Source organism: Oncorhynchus gorbuscha, linkage group LG18 (genome assembly GCF_021184085.1).
Source record: "Oncorhynchus gorbuscha isolate QuinsamMale2020 ecotype Even-year linkage group LG18, OgorEven_v1.0, whole genome shotgun sequence".
In the NCBI taxonomy this organism is placed as follows: Eukaryota; Metazoa; Chordata; class Actinopteri; order Salmoniformes; family Salmonidae; genus Oncorhynchus; species Oncorhynchus gorbuscha.
Window position 1 is genome coordinate 35919411 of NC_060190.1, and position 12936 is coordinate 35932346.

At 43.6% G+C, this 12936-nt stretch overlaps 1 protein-coding gene across 1 annotated transcript; it reads left to right on the forward strand.

The window, feature by feature from the left end:
- Window positions 1-8: 8 nt before the first annotated feature.
- Window positions 9-10628, forward strand: apobec2a (apolipoprotein B mRNA editing enzyme, catalytic polypeptide-like 2a). The gene is made up of 4 exons (XM_046309786.1): window positions 9-565; window positions 3963-4187; window positions 5139-5447; window positions 9849-10628. Exons 1-3 carry the CDS (start codon window positions 207-209, stop codon window positions 5440-5442), a joined length of 888 nt encoding a protein of 295 aa, XP_046165742.1. The 5' UTR covers window positions 9-206; the 3' UTR covers window positions 5443-5447; window positions 9849-10628.
- The last annotated feature ends 2308 nt before the right edge of the window (window positions 10629-12936 follow it).

Here is a 12936-nt window from a genome sequence, read left to right on the forward strand (position 1 = left end):
CTTTCTCTCAACCCCACTCCTCATCTCTCTCTCTTTCTCTCTGCTAGCCCCTTCCTCCATCTCTCCGGAACCTTCCTGTCCTCTTTCCCCTATCTCTGCTTCCACCCCCAAACCCTTACCACCTCCCCTTCTCACACACACTCAACTGCACACCTCACAATCACACACACCTCACACACAGGACTACCATTCCCAGACCAGTCACAATGGCCGACAAGAAGGGCGCTGCTGCCAGCAGCAAACTGTTGGTGAGGAAGAAAGAGAGGACGACAAAGACAGCGGTGACTGTGGAGGTCAAGAAAGAGGTCAAGAAAGAGGTGAAGACGGAGATGAAGATGGAGATGAAGAGGGAGGTGAAGAGGGAGGTGAAGTCGAGTTTAGTGAAGAAGGAGGAGAAGGTCCTGGCAGTGGGGGAGAAAGTGGAGGGGAACGGAGATGTCCCAATGGAAGAGGGAGCCACAGCTAACGAAGACGTGGCTAACGGGGAAGCGGCGGCGGCTAAAGCTAACGGAGCAAATGGGGAGTACGAACCCATTGAGCTGCCCCCCTGGGAGATCATCGAAGGGTGGGTGACAACAGATACCATGTGTGTGTGTGCTGTATGTCTGCTGTTGGCAGCTGGTTGGCTGTCATTCTCATTTCATTATACATACAGTGCCAGGGATTTGCCTTTCATATCATTACTATTCAAGTCGTGTTTCCTACAATACAGCTGAGTAGTTACATAGTAGTTACCAAAGAACAGAGTAACTTACTACTCTATATAGCAGTTACTATGTTCAGCTGAGTAATAACATAGTTGTTACCAAAGTAGGCATAAAGAACTGAATGTAAAAGTGTTGCCAAATGACCTTTAGAGGGATGGCGAGGGTTACTTTTCCTACTCTGGAGAGAAAGATCCACTGTCATTCCAACATGACAGGAAGAAATGGCTTTAGAACGTTGTGAAACACTGAAAGACATTGTAGAACATTGTGGAATGTTCTACAACTCTGTTGAGCACTGGAATGTTCACAGTGGTTTTGTTGTGTCTGTCCATACGACTCAACATTGTGACAGCAGTGAAACTCTTAACTAAGTGGTCAAATGTTAGGTAGGCACATGGCCACTGAGTTTTACCATAAAGTCAAATTAAATCCAAAATGAAGGCATACTGTTTTGGATAGTTTCCAACCCATTGAGGCCAGACAGAAAATGTAGGGAAGTTCCATTATCATTACCTTCACAGTGATGTCAGAGGGCTTAAATATGCCTCAACAGATTCCAACCGGCCCAGTCATTGGTTATCCACCAGATGCCTGGATAGTAAAGTTGCACAGTCATTGGTTGATCATCTGTGAGTTTGTGTGTTAGCGTGGTGGGTCATGTTTCAGCAGTGAGGGGCTTGGTTCAGATATAGCTCAGGGGTATTTTTCCATTCTGAGATGATCTGTGTTTGGGTTCCTGTTTAGGGTGAGATTTAAGGGTCTTGGTTTCGGAGGTCATCTTGGGACTGAAGGGCCCAGAGCCCGGAAATACCCTCTGATTTTGTTTTTATCACCCCTCCATCTGGTGGATCTGTTGTCATCCTTTGGGTATGGCTGTGATGGGGGTAACATTTGTTAACACTGCAACAAATGGAATATAGACGGCGCATATGTTGCGAAACCAAAGGGATAAAGTGTAATACTTCCCAGTCACCCACTTTGTATGGGTTTCAGCTATGTTTTTTTTATGACTTCAGATGTGTTGTCTTCTTGAAAGTGTCCTGACTTGGTTCAAACCAGCATGACAATATAAAAGGAACGCAATCAAAACCAGCACGACAACATCTAAGGAAGGAACAAGTGATAAGAAAAGAGTCATTCTCCATATTTTTGGGACAGGGCTTCTGTGTCTGTGAGTGTCACGTCTGGTAGAGCCCAGCCTGACTAATAGGAGATCTGCTAGTCAAAGGGGATTAAGACTCCGTTATGAGTTTGAAACACACAGCCCTCTTAAAACAGGACAGGCCCAAACAACAAACCCTCAGCAATTTCTGTGGACAGAGCCTACGCATTATTCAGTGATTACTGGTGTATTCACTTCAAAGTTGACTCAAGAAATCCATTAAAAGCCTCCTTTAGACACACAAAATAGCTGACTAATAATTCAAAACATTTGAACTGGGTCAGGTTTCCGGAATGCCTGTCATGATATGGACCTGCCTTCCAGAGGACTCCTGAAGAGCTGTGACAGCTTGGGAAATAAATGATCGTAAAAGTAGTGTGCACTTTGTCTAGTTTACGGCACTAAAACTATTGTAGTCAACAAGCGACTGTTCCCCTTCACCATCTGACTACATCACAATATACAGTAGCATAGATTATTACTAGACAGGGTAAAAGTGGAAAAACAATTTAAATAGATGAGCTCAAATATGAGCTTTTTGCTCTTGATTTTGGGTTAGGGCAATGATAAAGGTTAAAAACAGAGTTTGTGAATAGAGTTGTGTCCATAGCTAGATAGTGTAGTCCTGTCCAGTTAGTACCAACCACGTACTGTACCAGTGGGGTGATCTTGAGCACCTCAAGCCACACAAAGCCCTGGACCGCCATGGTTAATGTTGATGTGGGTCATTGAGTCAGAAGGCTAAAAATACAGAGCTGGCATTCCACGCTAAGCCACACCAATACCCTAAAATTAGTCCTGCGTACCCCCGTCTGTCTGATATAAGACATAATTTGTTATTATATAGATTTTTTTACCCCTTTTTCTCCCCAATTGGTAGTTACAGTCTTGTCTCATCACTGCAACTCCCGTACGGACTCAGGAGAGGCAAAGGTCGAGAGCCATGCGTTCTCCGAAACACAACCCAACAAAGCCACAGTGCTTCTTGACACAATGCCCACTTAACCACATAACCATTTAGCCTTCTGACTCAATGACCCACATCAACATTAACCATGGCAGTCCAATGTGTCAGAGGAAACACCTTACACCTGGCAACCATGTCATTGTGCACTGTCCCTAGCCCGCCACGGGAGTCTCTGGTGCGCAATGGGATAACAATATCCCAGCCGGCCAAACCCTCCCCTTACCCGGACGACATTGGGCCAATTCTACACCGCCCCATGGGTCCCCTGGTCATGGCTGGCTGTGATTGAGCCTGGACTCGAACCCAGAATCTCTAGTGGCACAGCTAGCACCTGCGATGCAGTGCCTTAGACCACTGCGCCACTCGGGAGGCCCTTATAGGAGTGATTCTGTAATGATAACTGTATAACATTTGTACTCTTAGAATAAACACTTATATATAAATACGTTTGGGTTGACAATGTTATGCAGGTGAATGAGGACCCAAAAGCGACTTAACATAAACAGAGTTTATTCCAGTCTTTAACAAAACGATAAGCCTGGATACTATCACAGGTGAAGTCCAAACAGGAAAACTGAAACCCTCTAGTCAGTAGAGGGGAACAACAGGGGATGCGACCACAGACTGCAGGTCGCTTCGGGAAGGCGCAGGCCGTAGCTGATATAGACACCTGCTCACACGCAGCATCTGAAGAAGGCAAAAACACGACGGAACAAGAACACAGCACTGCAAACATCAAACAAGGATCCGACAAGGACAGAAGCGGAAACAGAGGGAGAAATAGGGACTCTAATCAGAGGGCAAAATAGGGGACAGGTGTGAAAGAGTAAATGAGGTAGTTAAGAGAATGAGGAACAGCTGGGAGCAGGAACGGAACGATAGAGAGAGAGAGAGAGGGAGAGAGGGAGGGGGAGAGAGAGGGATAGAAAGAGGGAAAGAACCTAATAAGACCAGCAGGGGGAAACGAATAGAAGGGGAAGCACAGGGACAAGACATGACAATCAATGACAAAACATAACAGACAAAATGTTCCAAAGTTAAATAACCTTGAATAGAGACCTGAAGGTAGAGAACCCTTCTCCCATTTGTTAAATTAAACCCATCCCCATATTCCCTCTCCATCCAGGGACCGCATCGACCCGTTCCAATTCAAGTTCCAGTTCAAGAACGTGGAGTACTCGTCAGGTCGTAACAAGACGTTCCTGTGTTACCTGGTGGACAAAGGGAAGGCTGATGCCGGTCTGCTGAGAGGTTACCTGGAGGATGAACACTCAGGAGCCCACGCTGAGCAGGCCTTCTTCCTCCAGACTCTCCCAGACTATGACCCTGCTGTCAAATACACTATCACCTGGTACGTACACTACAGGTCAAAAGTTTTAGAACACCTACTCATTCAAGGGTTTTTCTTTATTTTTACAATTTTCTCCATTGTAGAATAATAGTGAAGACGTCAAAATTCTGAAATAACATATGGAATCATGTAGTAACCAAAAAAGTGTTAAGAAAACTTCTGATGCCAGCTAAATAATTATAAAAATGATGGATATTACCTAACATTTAGGTACATATAAGTGTCTTATATCGGTTGAAAGCTTATATTCTTGTTAATCTAACTGTACTATCCGATTTACAGTAGCTATTACAGCGAAAACATGCCATGCTATTGTTTGAGGATGGCGCCCCACATCAAAATATTTTTCCACTGGCACAGGTTTCATAAATTTACAAACAGCGATAAAATATTCACTTACTTTTTAAAAATCTTCCTCTGATTTGTCATCCAAAGGGTCCAGTTATAACATGTAGTGTTGTTTTGTTAGATAAAATCCTTCTTTATATCCCAAAAAGTCAGTTTAGTTGGCGCCATCAATTTGAGTAATCCACTTGTTCAACATGCAGAGAAAGGAATTTGAAAATCTACCACTAAACTTTGTTTCAAAAAGTCAAAATATGTTTCTATATACTCCCTAGATACCCTAAAATTTTATCAAACTATATTATTTCTTACAGAAAGACATATCGCTCAAATACATGGTCTCCTGGTACATATCTCTCAGACACATATCTGTGAAATACACCTGGTAACGATTGGCCAAACACACAGTCACCTGGTCCATATCTCTCAAATACACCGTGACCTGTGAAATCTCTCTCAAATACACTGTCACGTCCGTACAGTATCTCCGCAGATAGTTGTGACTCGTTTCACAGAAATTTAGCAGCACTTAATAAAACAATTAGAACCCTAACTATGACCTCATCATCTGTGCCTAATTCAACTTTACCTTCTCCCCTGTCCCAGGTACATGTCATCCAGTCCCTGTGCTGTCTGTGCAGCTAAGATCGCAGAGGCCCTTCAGGCCAGGAAGAGCATCAAGATGACTCTCTTCTCAGCCCGGCTGTTTGAGTGGGAGGATCAAGACATCCAGGCGGGGCTGAATGCTCTGTCTCAAGCAGGGTGCAAGCTGAGGATGATGAAACCCATGGACTTCACCTATGTCTGGGACACTTTTGTGGAGAATGACGACCTAACGTTCACCCCCTGGGAGGACTGCCAGGACAACTACGAGTACTACCACGAGAAACTGGCAGACATCATGCAGTGACTACAGTGAGTTAATGTAGTGTTACTGTAGTATGACTAGAAAATCGGGCCGATATCATGCCGTTATCGCTGTGAGTTACTGTGGTATTACTGTGGTACAGTGGTCACCAACCGGTCGAACACGATCAACTGGTCGACCTTCAAGGCATTCCTAGTAGATCACCAAACATTTCTGTAGAAAAGCCAACGATTAAAGGCTTGTTCTCCTTTTGTTCTTTGTGCTGCACTGTTGGCGGTAGGTGCACTTGATTCAGAAGCCCTGCACACTGGGTAGGCAAAGTGTTCCCATTTTGAACCATTGCATTTGTCTGAATAGAGAAACTCTGCCAACACGGCAGACCGGGAGATCTGTGGCTAACTCCAGTGCATCTACTTTGCTAGCCAATTGGATATCTGTAGCTCAGTTGGTAGAGCATGGCGCTTGTAACGCCAGGGTAGTGGGTTCGATACCCGGGACCACCCATACGTAGAATGTATGCACACATGACTGTAAGTCGCTTTGGATAAAAGCGTCTGCTAAATGGCATATATTATTATTATTATTATTATTATATCTCAAATCACTGTGCATACCTACAGCTTCCATGACCCCGTCCACAGCAAAGTGTGATGCTAGCCCACGTGAGATTTCGTAACTGTCAAAGAGCACAGCAAAGAGAGCCTGCCAAATATAGCAAAGAGATGCAGTTTTCATGAGTGAGTTCATGCCTAAGTTTTGTTCAACACTGTCAACACTGTTTCTATTCAACACTATTACAAAACTTAAAACAAGCTTCTCTCTACTTCCACTCCCGCTGCAATGTATGTGAAGCCAAGTGTATAGATAGCCCTGCGCTTGTATTATTATTAGCAGCTCGTCGTGTCTATTTTAATATGGAGGAGTATTTCACTTTCTCTGGTCATAGGAACAACATGAATTTGTGCCTGAGGCAGTGTGACTTGAGGTTCGCCTCCAGGTGGAAGACTGTGTCTTCTCTCTAGTCAGTCTCACTGGAGGAAAGAGCAGGGACCGTGAGAGGCAGACCCTCTGCTGCTCTCTCCCTCCCTCGAGACTAATGCCATTGTCATGTCTTTACTATCATTTACTGAAGACTGATAGTTTTTATCAAAGATTCTCTGTAATTAGTTACTATGCGATCAACTGATTAATCACGTAACTAATTAACTGTGAAATCGGGGCACCCAAGAAAAATATCCAGATTACAAAGTTATCATTTCCTAAAATAACTTTTCAGATATTTTATCTGATCAATTAGTCTTCAAATTAATTAATTATTTACTTTACCTCACATTAGTCTCATTCCAAACGTCATAATTTGTTCGTTATCTGCACGAACCCAGTCTTCACTGTGAGTCATCCATACATCAATTGTCTTAAATCATTTATTTATTACTAACTAAGTAATTCACATAAATGCATAAACAAACAAACAAAGGTAAATGTAATGATAGGAGGATGTGCCCTAGTGGGCTAAACCGGCATGGCGGCTTGTTAGACAAAGGAGAAGTGGGGGTCAACTAAGAAGTCACCACAGTTCATAATTATAACAATTGAAATGCTAATCCTTTACACATGAACGCTCACTCATTCGGGAACAATTGCAATCAATATATATATTTACGCTCAGTGTGTCGTCTTGATGGCTGGTGAAAAGTCTTTCTTTTGTAGAATTGTCCGTCTCTCTCCCCCTCTCTCTCTGTCTTGGTTAGAAGGGATAGTTCAAAGTGACATTTGTTATAGAATGGATGTTTCGGCGGTTGTCGTTCTTCGCGTTCAGCCGTAGACTGCTGTCCCACTCGGGAGCCCGATTGGCAACTTGGATATCTCAGACTTCCGACTTCAGTGCATTCAAGACATCTGGGAACTCAGACCTGAAATTCACTGTTGTCATGAGTTTGTTTTTTTCCCCAGCTGTCTTGAAATTAATATCAAAGACTTGTTCTCATTCTGTCGGTATCGATAGTCTAAGAGTTTAACCACGTGGTATGGTTAAAATATTCAGCAATGGTCTGCAACCTTTAGCCATCTCGTAATTGAGGTAAGCTCGGTCTGGTGATAATTTCTCAAAGTTGGGTTTTATTCGGAATGGCAGGAAAGGGCTATCCCAGGTTGTCTGACCCTAACTGGGCTCAGCGGCGATCCTCTGATTTAGTTCAAATCCAATTCCCTTTTTGAGTTTCCCTTCATTAAACAGTCCAAAATCACATTGTAAAATTGTGTAAACAGTATCATACTCACTCATTCATCTTATACAACAATTAGATATAAACCTTATATCTGGGGCTATTATATAAACAGCGTTATGGTAATGTAGCCACACCGTCTCCCTTGAGCTTCCCAAGTTGTGACAAATGGACCAGTTCGTAGCTGGATTCTTCACCGATCTTTTACACTTTCTCCAGAACATGAGATGTGTTCGTACCTCAAGTTCTGTGAGGTGGAAGGATTTCCTTTGTCTCCATGAAAAACGACTCTCTATAATTGTGTGTCGATGAGGTCTTCTCAGGAATTTACGACCTCTGACCACAGCAGCCTAGTTGAAGGAGGCAAGGAGAGGGGATGGGCTTGCTATGGGCCAACGTCATGACACCATGTTCAAATGATTATATATATCTTTTTATTTGACTAGTCAAGTCAGTTAAGAACAAATTCCTATTCACAATGACGGCCTACCCCGGCCAAACCCAGACAACGCTGTGCCAATTTGCACCGCCCTATGGGACTCCCAATCACAGCCAGATGTGATGCAGCCTGGATTCGAACCAGAGAGTGTAGTGACACCTTTTGCACTGAGACACAGTGCCTTAGACTGCTGTCCCACTCGGGAGCCCGATTGGCAACTTGGATATCTCAGACTTCCGACTTCAGTGCATTCAAGACATCTGGGAACTCAGACCGACCTGAAATTCACTGTTGTCATGATTTTGTTTTTTTCCCCCCAGCTGTCTTGAAAGCACAATGACCATCAGACCAGGTACCATCAGACCAGGTACCATCAGACCAGCAAAATAAAAAAGCAAATGATCTGCAAATTATTTATATTTATGCTCAGCTGTGCCTCGCAACTTCTACACCAACTGATCTATTTTGTTATCACATTTAATATGGTCTGAGAATAACAATATTGGCAGGCCAGGCATAAAGCTAATATGCTGTGATAATATATGAGACCACATTCCTACAGAACTGTTTTCTGAGCGGTAGATCTCACCTTGCTTTTTGACTGCGAAAGTGATCTTGACTCAGAAAAGGTCGGTGAACACTGCTATAGTACAACTAGAGACACTGACTGACATCATGCAGTGATCACAGTGAGTTACTGTAATATTACTGTAGTATGACTAAAGATAAACTGGCTGACATCATGCAGTGATCACAGTGAGTTACTGTAATATTACTGTATAACTAAAGAGAAACTGGCTGACATCATGCAGTGATCACAGTGAGTTACTGTAATATTACTGTATAACTAAAGAGAAACTGGCTGACATCATGGAGTGATCACAGTGAGTTACTGTAATATTACTGTAGAACTAAAGAGAAACTGGCTGACATCATGGAGTGATCACAGTGAGTTACTGTAATATTACTGTATAACTAAAGAGAAACTGGCTGACATCATGCAGTGATCACATTGGGTGGAGGGAGAGGAACACACATATAGGCCATAGGCCAACATATGCACACTTATGCAGGCACAAATACACATGCAGGTATTCAGGGATGCAGTCATTGATCTCAGAAATGTGTATTTTCCTCATGCAAAACCAGTGAGGGGTCAGAACAATGAAGCCAACGAGGATGACGCCAGAGAGAAAGACAAACAGATACAGTTACTGTTTTCCCCTGGTTGATCCACTGCTGCCTAATGGGGACAGCTGCTAACATTTCTGGGGAGACTGGAAGAGGCAGAGGAGAAAGGAAGAGACAGGGGAGGTATGGAGAGACAGGGGAGGTGGGGAAAAGCAGGAAGGTAAGGAAAGGCTGGAAAAGACAGATCAGGTAGGGGCAGGGAGAGGCAGAGGGAGGCAGGGGGGAAGCAGAGACGTGCCTTGGGAGGGAGGCTGGAGATACAGGGGAAGGCAGGGGTATACATGGAGGCAGGTTGTCGATAAGCATTGAATGTTAGGGCCACGAGAAGGGGTAGAAGAGTCATCAATCAGCTTCATAACCAGTCAGTGTGGGATTAAGGCCTGGAGACTTGAAGTTTAGCTTCAACCCTGGGGTTCTGATCCTCATAGAAAGCCTAAAGATTAGTTAGAGTCAATAGAGCGTGATGTGTAGTATTCCTCTCTTTCTGATGAAGCGATATCAATAACTTTTGAGTTGCTATGGATTTCAATGCTCGCTCATTCCCTCCTCTCTCTCTTTTTTTCTCTCTCTATCTCTGTTGCTCTCTCTGTCAGGAATGTTGTCAGCCCAGAATTATCCCATCACCTGCCACCTCCACTATCTAAGGACCTCAGTGATGTGCACAGGACTCAACCAAGCAGAGGGCAGTTTGTGTGCTTGTGCGTCAAGCCGTCCTGCTGTGTTTGTTTGCCTTTATGAAGCCAGTTCCAGACCACCTCCTCCACATGGAACTCTCTGTCCCAGCTTCCACTCTCTATTCTGGGGTTGTCCTCACAAGACACATGGATCTGTGGATCAATCCTCAACCTCAAGATAACAGCTTTGCAATTATGTACTATTGGTTATAATTCAAGTATAAAAAGTTATTTTATTACAATTTAAGTTATAATTCATCCTTCTTCTGTCCTGAAAGGACGTTTCATAACTACACCGATGTTGCCTCTGTCATCCAGAGGACTAGAATGATATTCTATGCATGAATATTCATATAGATATTGTTAATGACAATACCCCAAACTGTTAAGTTCTAGAGAATTAACAGATATGTTTGTTATTGTTATTAGGAGTAATTCAACATTTGTGAGTTATGAGATACGTTCAATATCTTTTACACATTTTAATGTAGCAACAAAAAAAAACATGAATGTTACTTGGTGTTCGTTTTAAATAGTGATTGAATGATCCAACATTTCTTACAGAAAGAATGAATAGAGATTGTAGCGTCGCATGAGCACACGATTTCAACTTCAAGATTATATCGATCTGCCTGTAGAAATTTAAGCAAAGTACATTATTTATACACAGTGAAAATAAAGAAGTGTGGAGTTTTAAAAGTGTTCTCTTTTACTCATTTTTAAGTCATTGTTAGCACAAAGAGAACTGACAATTTGGATTTGAAATAAATGTGGTTGACCCCTTTTTTCTTGTTGTTACAACTAAAGCCATCTACTTCCCTTTAAATGATACTTCCCCCGGGCAACAAGTTTCCCTATAATCATCTCCACTAATAGGTTGAAAACCTGTTCCCACATGCTTCAAGAGGGCCACCATTGTTCCTGTTCCCAAGAAAGCTAAGGTAACTGAACTAAACGACTACCGCCCCGTAGCACTCACTTCCGTCATCATGAAGTGCTTTGAGAGACTAGTCAAGGAGAATATCACCTCCACCCTACCTGACACCCTAGACCCACTCCAATTTGCTTAACGCCCAAATAGGTCCACAGACGATGCAATCTCAACCACACTGCACACTGCCCTAACCCACCTGGACAAGAGGAATACCTATGTGAGAATGCTGTTCATCGACTACAGCTCGGCATTCAACACCATAGTACCCTCCAAGCTCGTCATCAAGCTCAAGACCCTGGGTCTCGACCCCGCCCTGTGCAACTGGGTACTGGACTTCCTGACGGGCAGCCCCCAGGTGGTGAGGGTAGGCAACAACATCTCCTCCCCGCTGATCCTCAACACGGGGGCCCCAACAAGGGTGCGTTCTGAGCCCTCTCCTGTACTCCCTGTTCACCCACGACTGCGTGGCCACGCACGCCTCCAACTCAATCATCAAGTTTGCGGACGACACAACAGTGGTAGGCTTGATTACCAACAACGACGAGACGGCCTACAGGGAGGAGGTGAGGGCCCTCGGAGTGTGGTGTCAGGAAAATAACCTCACACTCAACGTCAACAAAACTAAGCAGATGATTGCGGACTTCAGGAAACAGCAGAGGGAGAGGGTAGCAAGTTTTAAGTTCCTCGGCATACACATCACAGACAAACTGAATTGGTCCACTCACACTGACAGCGTCGTGAAGAAGGCGCAGCAGCGCCTCTTCAACCTCAGGAGGCTGAAGAAATTCGGCTTGTCACCAAAAGCACTCACAAACTTCTACAGATGCACAACCGAGAGCATCCTGGCGGGCTGTATCACCGCCTTGTACGGCAACTGCTCCGCCCTCAACCGTAAGGCTCTCCAGAGGGTAGTGAGGTCTGCACAACGCATCACCGGGGGCAAACTACCTGCCCTCCAGGACACCTACACCACCCGATGTTACAGGAAGGCCATAAAGATAATCAAGGACATCAACCACCCGAACCACTGCCTGTTCACCCCGCTATCATCCAGAAGGCGAGGTCAGTACAGGTGCATCAAAGCTGGGACCGAGAGACTGAAAAACAGCTTCTATCTCAAGGCCATCAGACTGTTAAACAGCCACCACTAACATTGAGTGGCTGCTGCCAACACACTGTCATTGACACTGACCCAACTCCAGCCACTTTAATAATGGGAATTGATGGGAAATGATGTAAATATATCACTAGCTACTTTAAACAATGCTACCTTATATAATGTTACTTACCCTACATTATTCATCTCATATGCATACGTATATACTGTACTCTACATCATCGACTGCATCCTTATGTAATACATGTATCACTAGCCACTTTAACTATGCCACTTTGTTTACTTTGTCTACATACTCATCTCATATGTATATACTGTACTCGATACAATCTACTGTATGCTGCTCTGTACCATCACTCATTCATATATCCTTATGTACATATTCTTTATCCCCTTACACTGTGTATAAGACAGTAGTTTTGGAATTGTTAGTTAGATTACTTGTTGGTTATCACTGCATTGTCGGAACTAGAAGCACAAGCATTTCGCTACACTCGCATTAACATCTGCTAAACATGTGTATGTGACAAATACAATTTGATTTGATTTGATTTGAACCCAGTTAGAATCCATGGAACTCTGAGAGCAGAAACCCTTGGCTGTTGAGTTATCTCCAGCCTACTCTTAAGAGGACTGCCTCTAGTCTCCCAATGGGACAACCGAGCGCCAATCAGCCACTATTCACAGATTAGAGTGGTTCTACAATAGAGGGGTTCTATTAAAAGACTGTGGAATGTTCGTCGCACAATATTTACAGCACTGATACACTTGGAATATGTGAACGACCAGCAGAGGCAGGGGAGTCAAAGCAATCTGCAGATATTTCTGGGTCTCGGTTAATAAAGAAATTCAACAGAACTTTAGAGTAAATTAAGAATCAATTAAGAATGATTGCGATCATCATCAGCAGATAAAGAAAACTTATTTTAATGAGACGACCATGCATTGTTGCATAC

Excerpts from the sequence above, each read along its gene's own strand:
- apobec2a (XM_046309786.1), top strand. The coding sequence starts at position 207 with ATGGCCGACAAGAAGGGCGCTGCTGCCAGCAGCAAACTGTTGGTGAGG. Across the intron at positions 566-3,962 it reads CCCTGGGAGATCATCGAAGG|GGACCGCATCGACCCGTTCC; the intron begins GTGGGTGACAAC and ends CTCTCCATCCAG. Across the intron at positions 4,188-5,138 it reads GTCAAATACACTATCACCTG|GTACATGTCATCCAGTCCCT; the intron begins GTACGTACACTA and ends CCCCTGTCCCAG.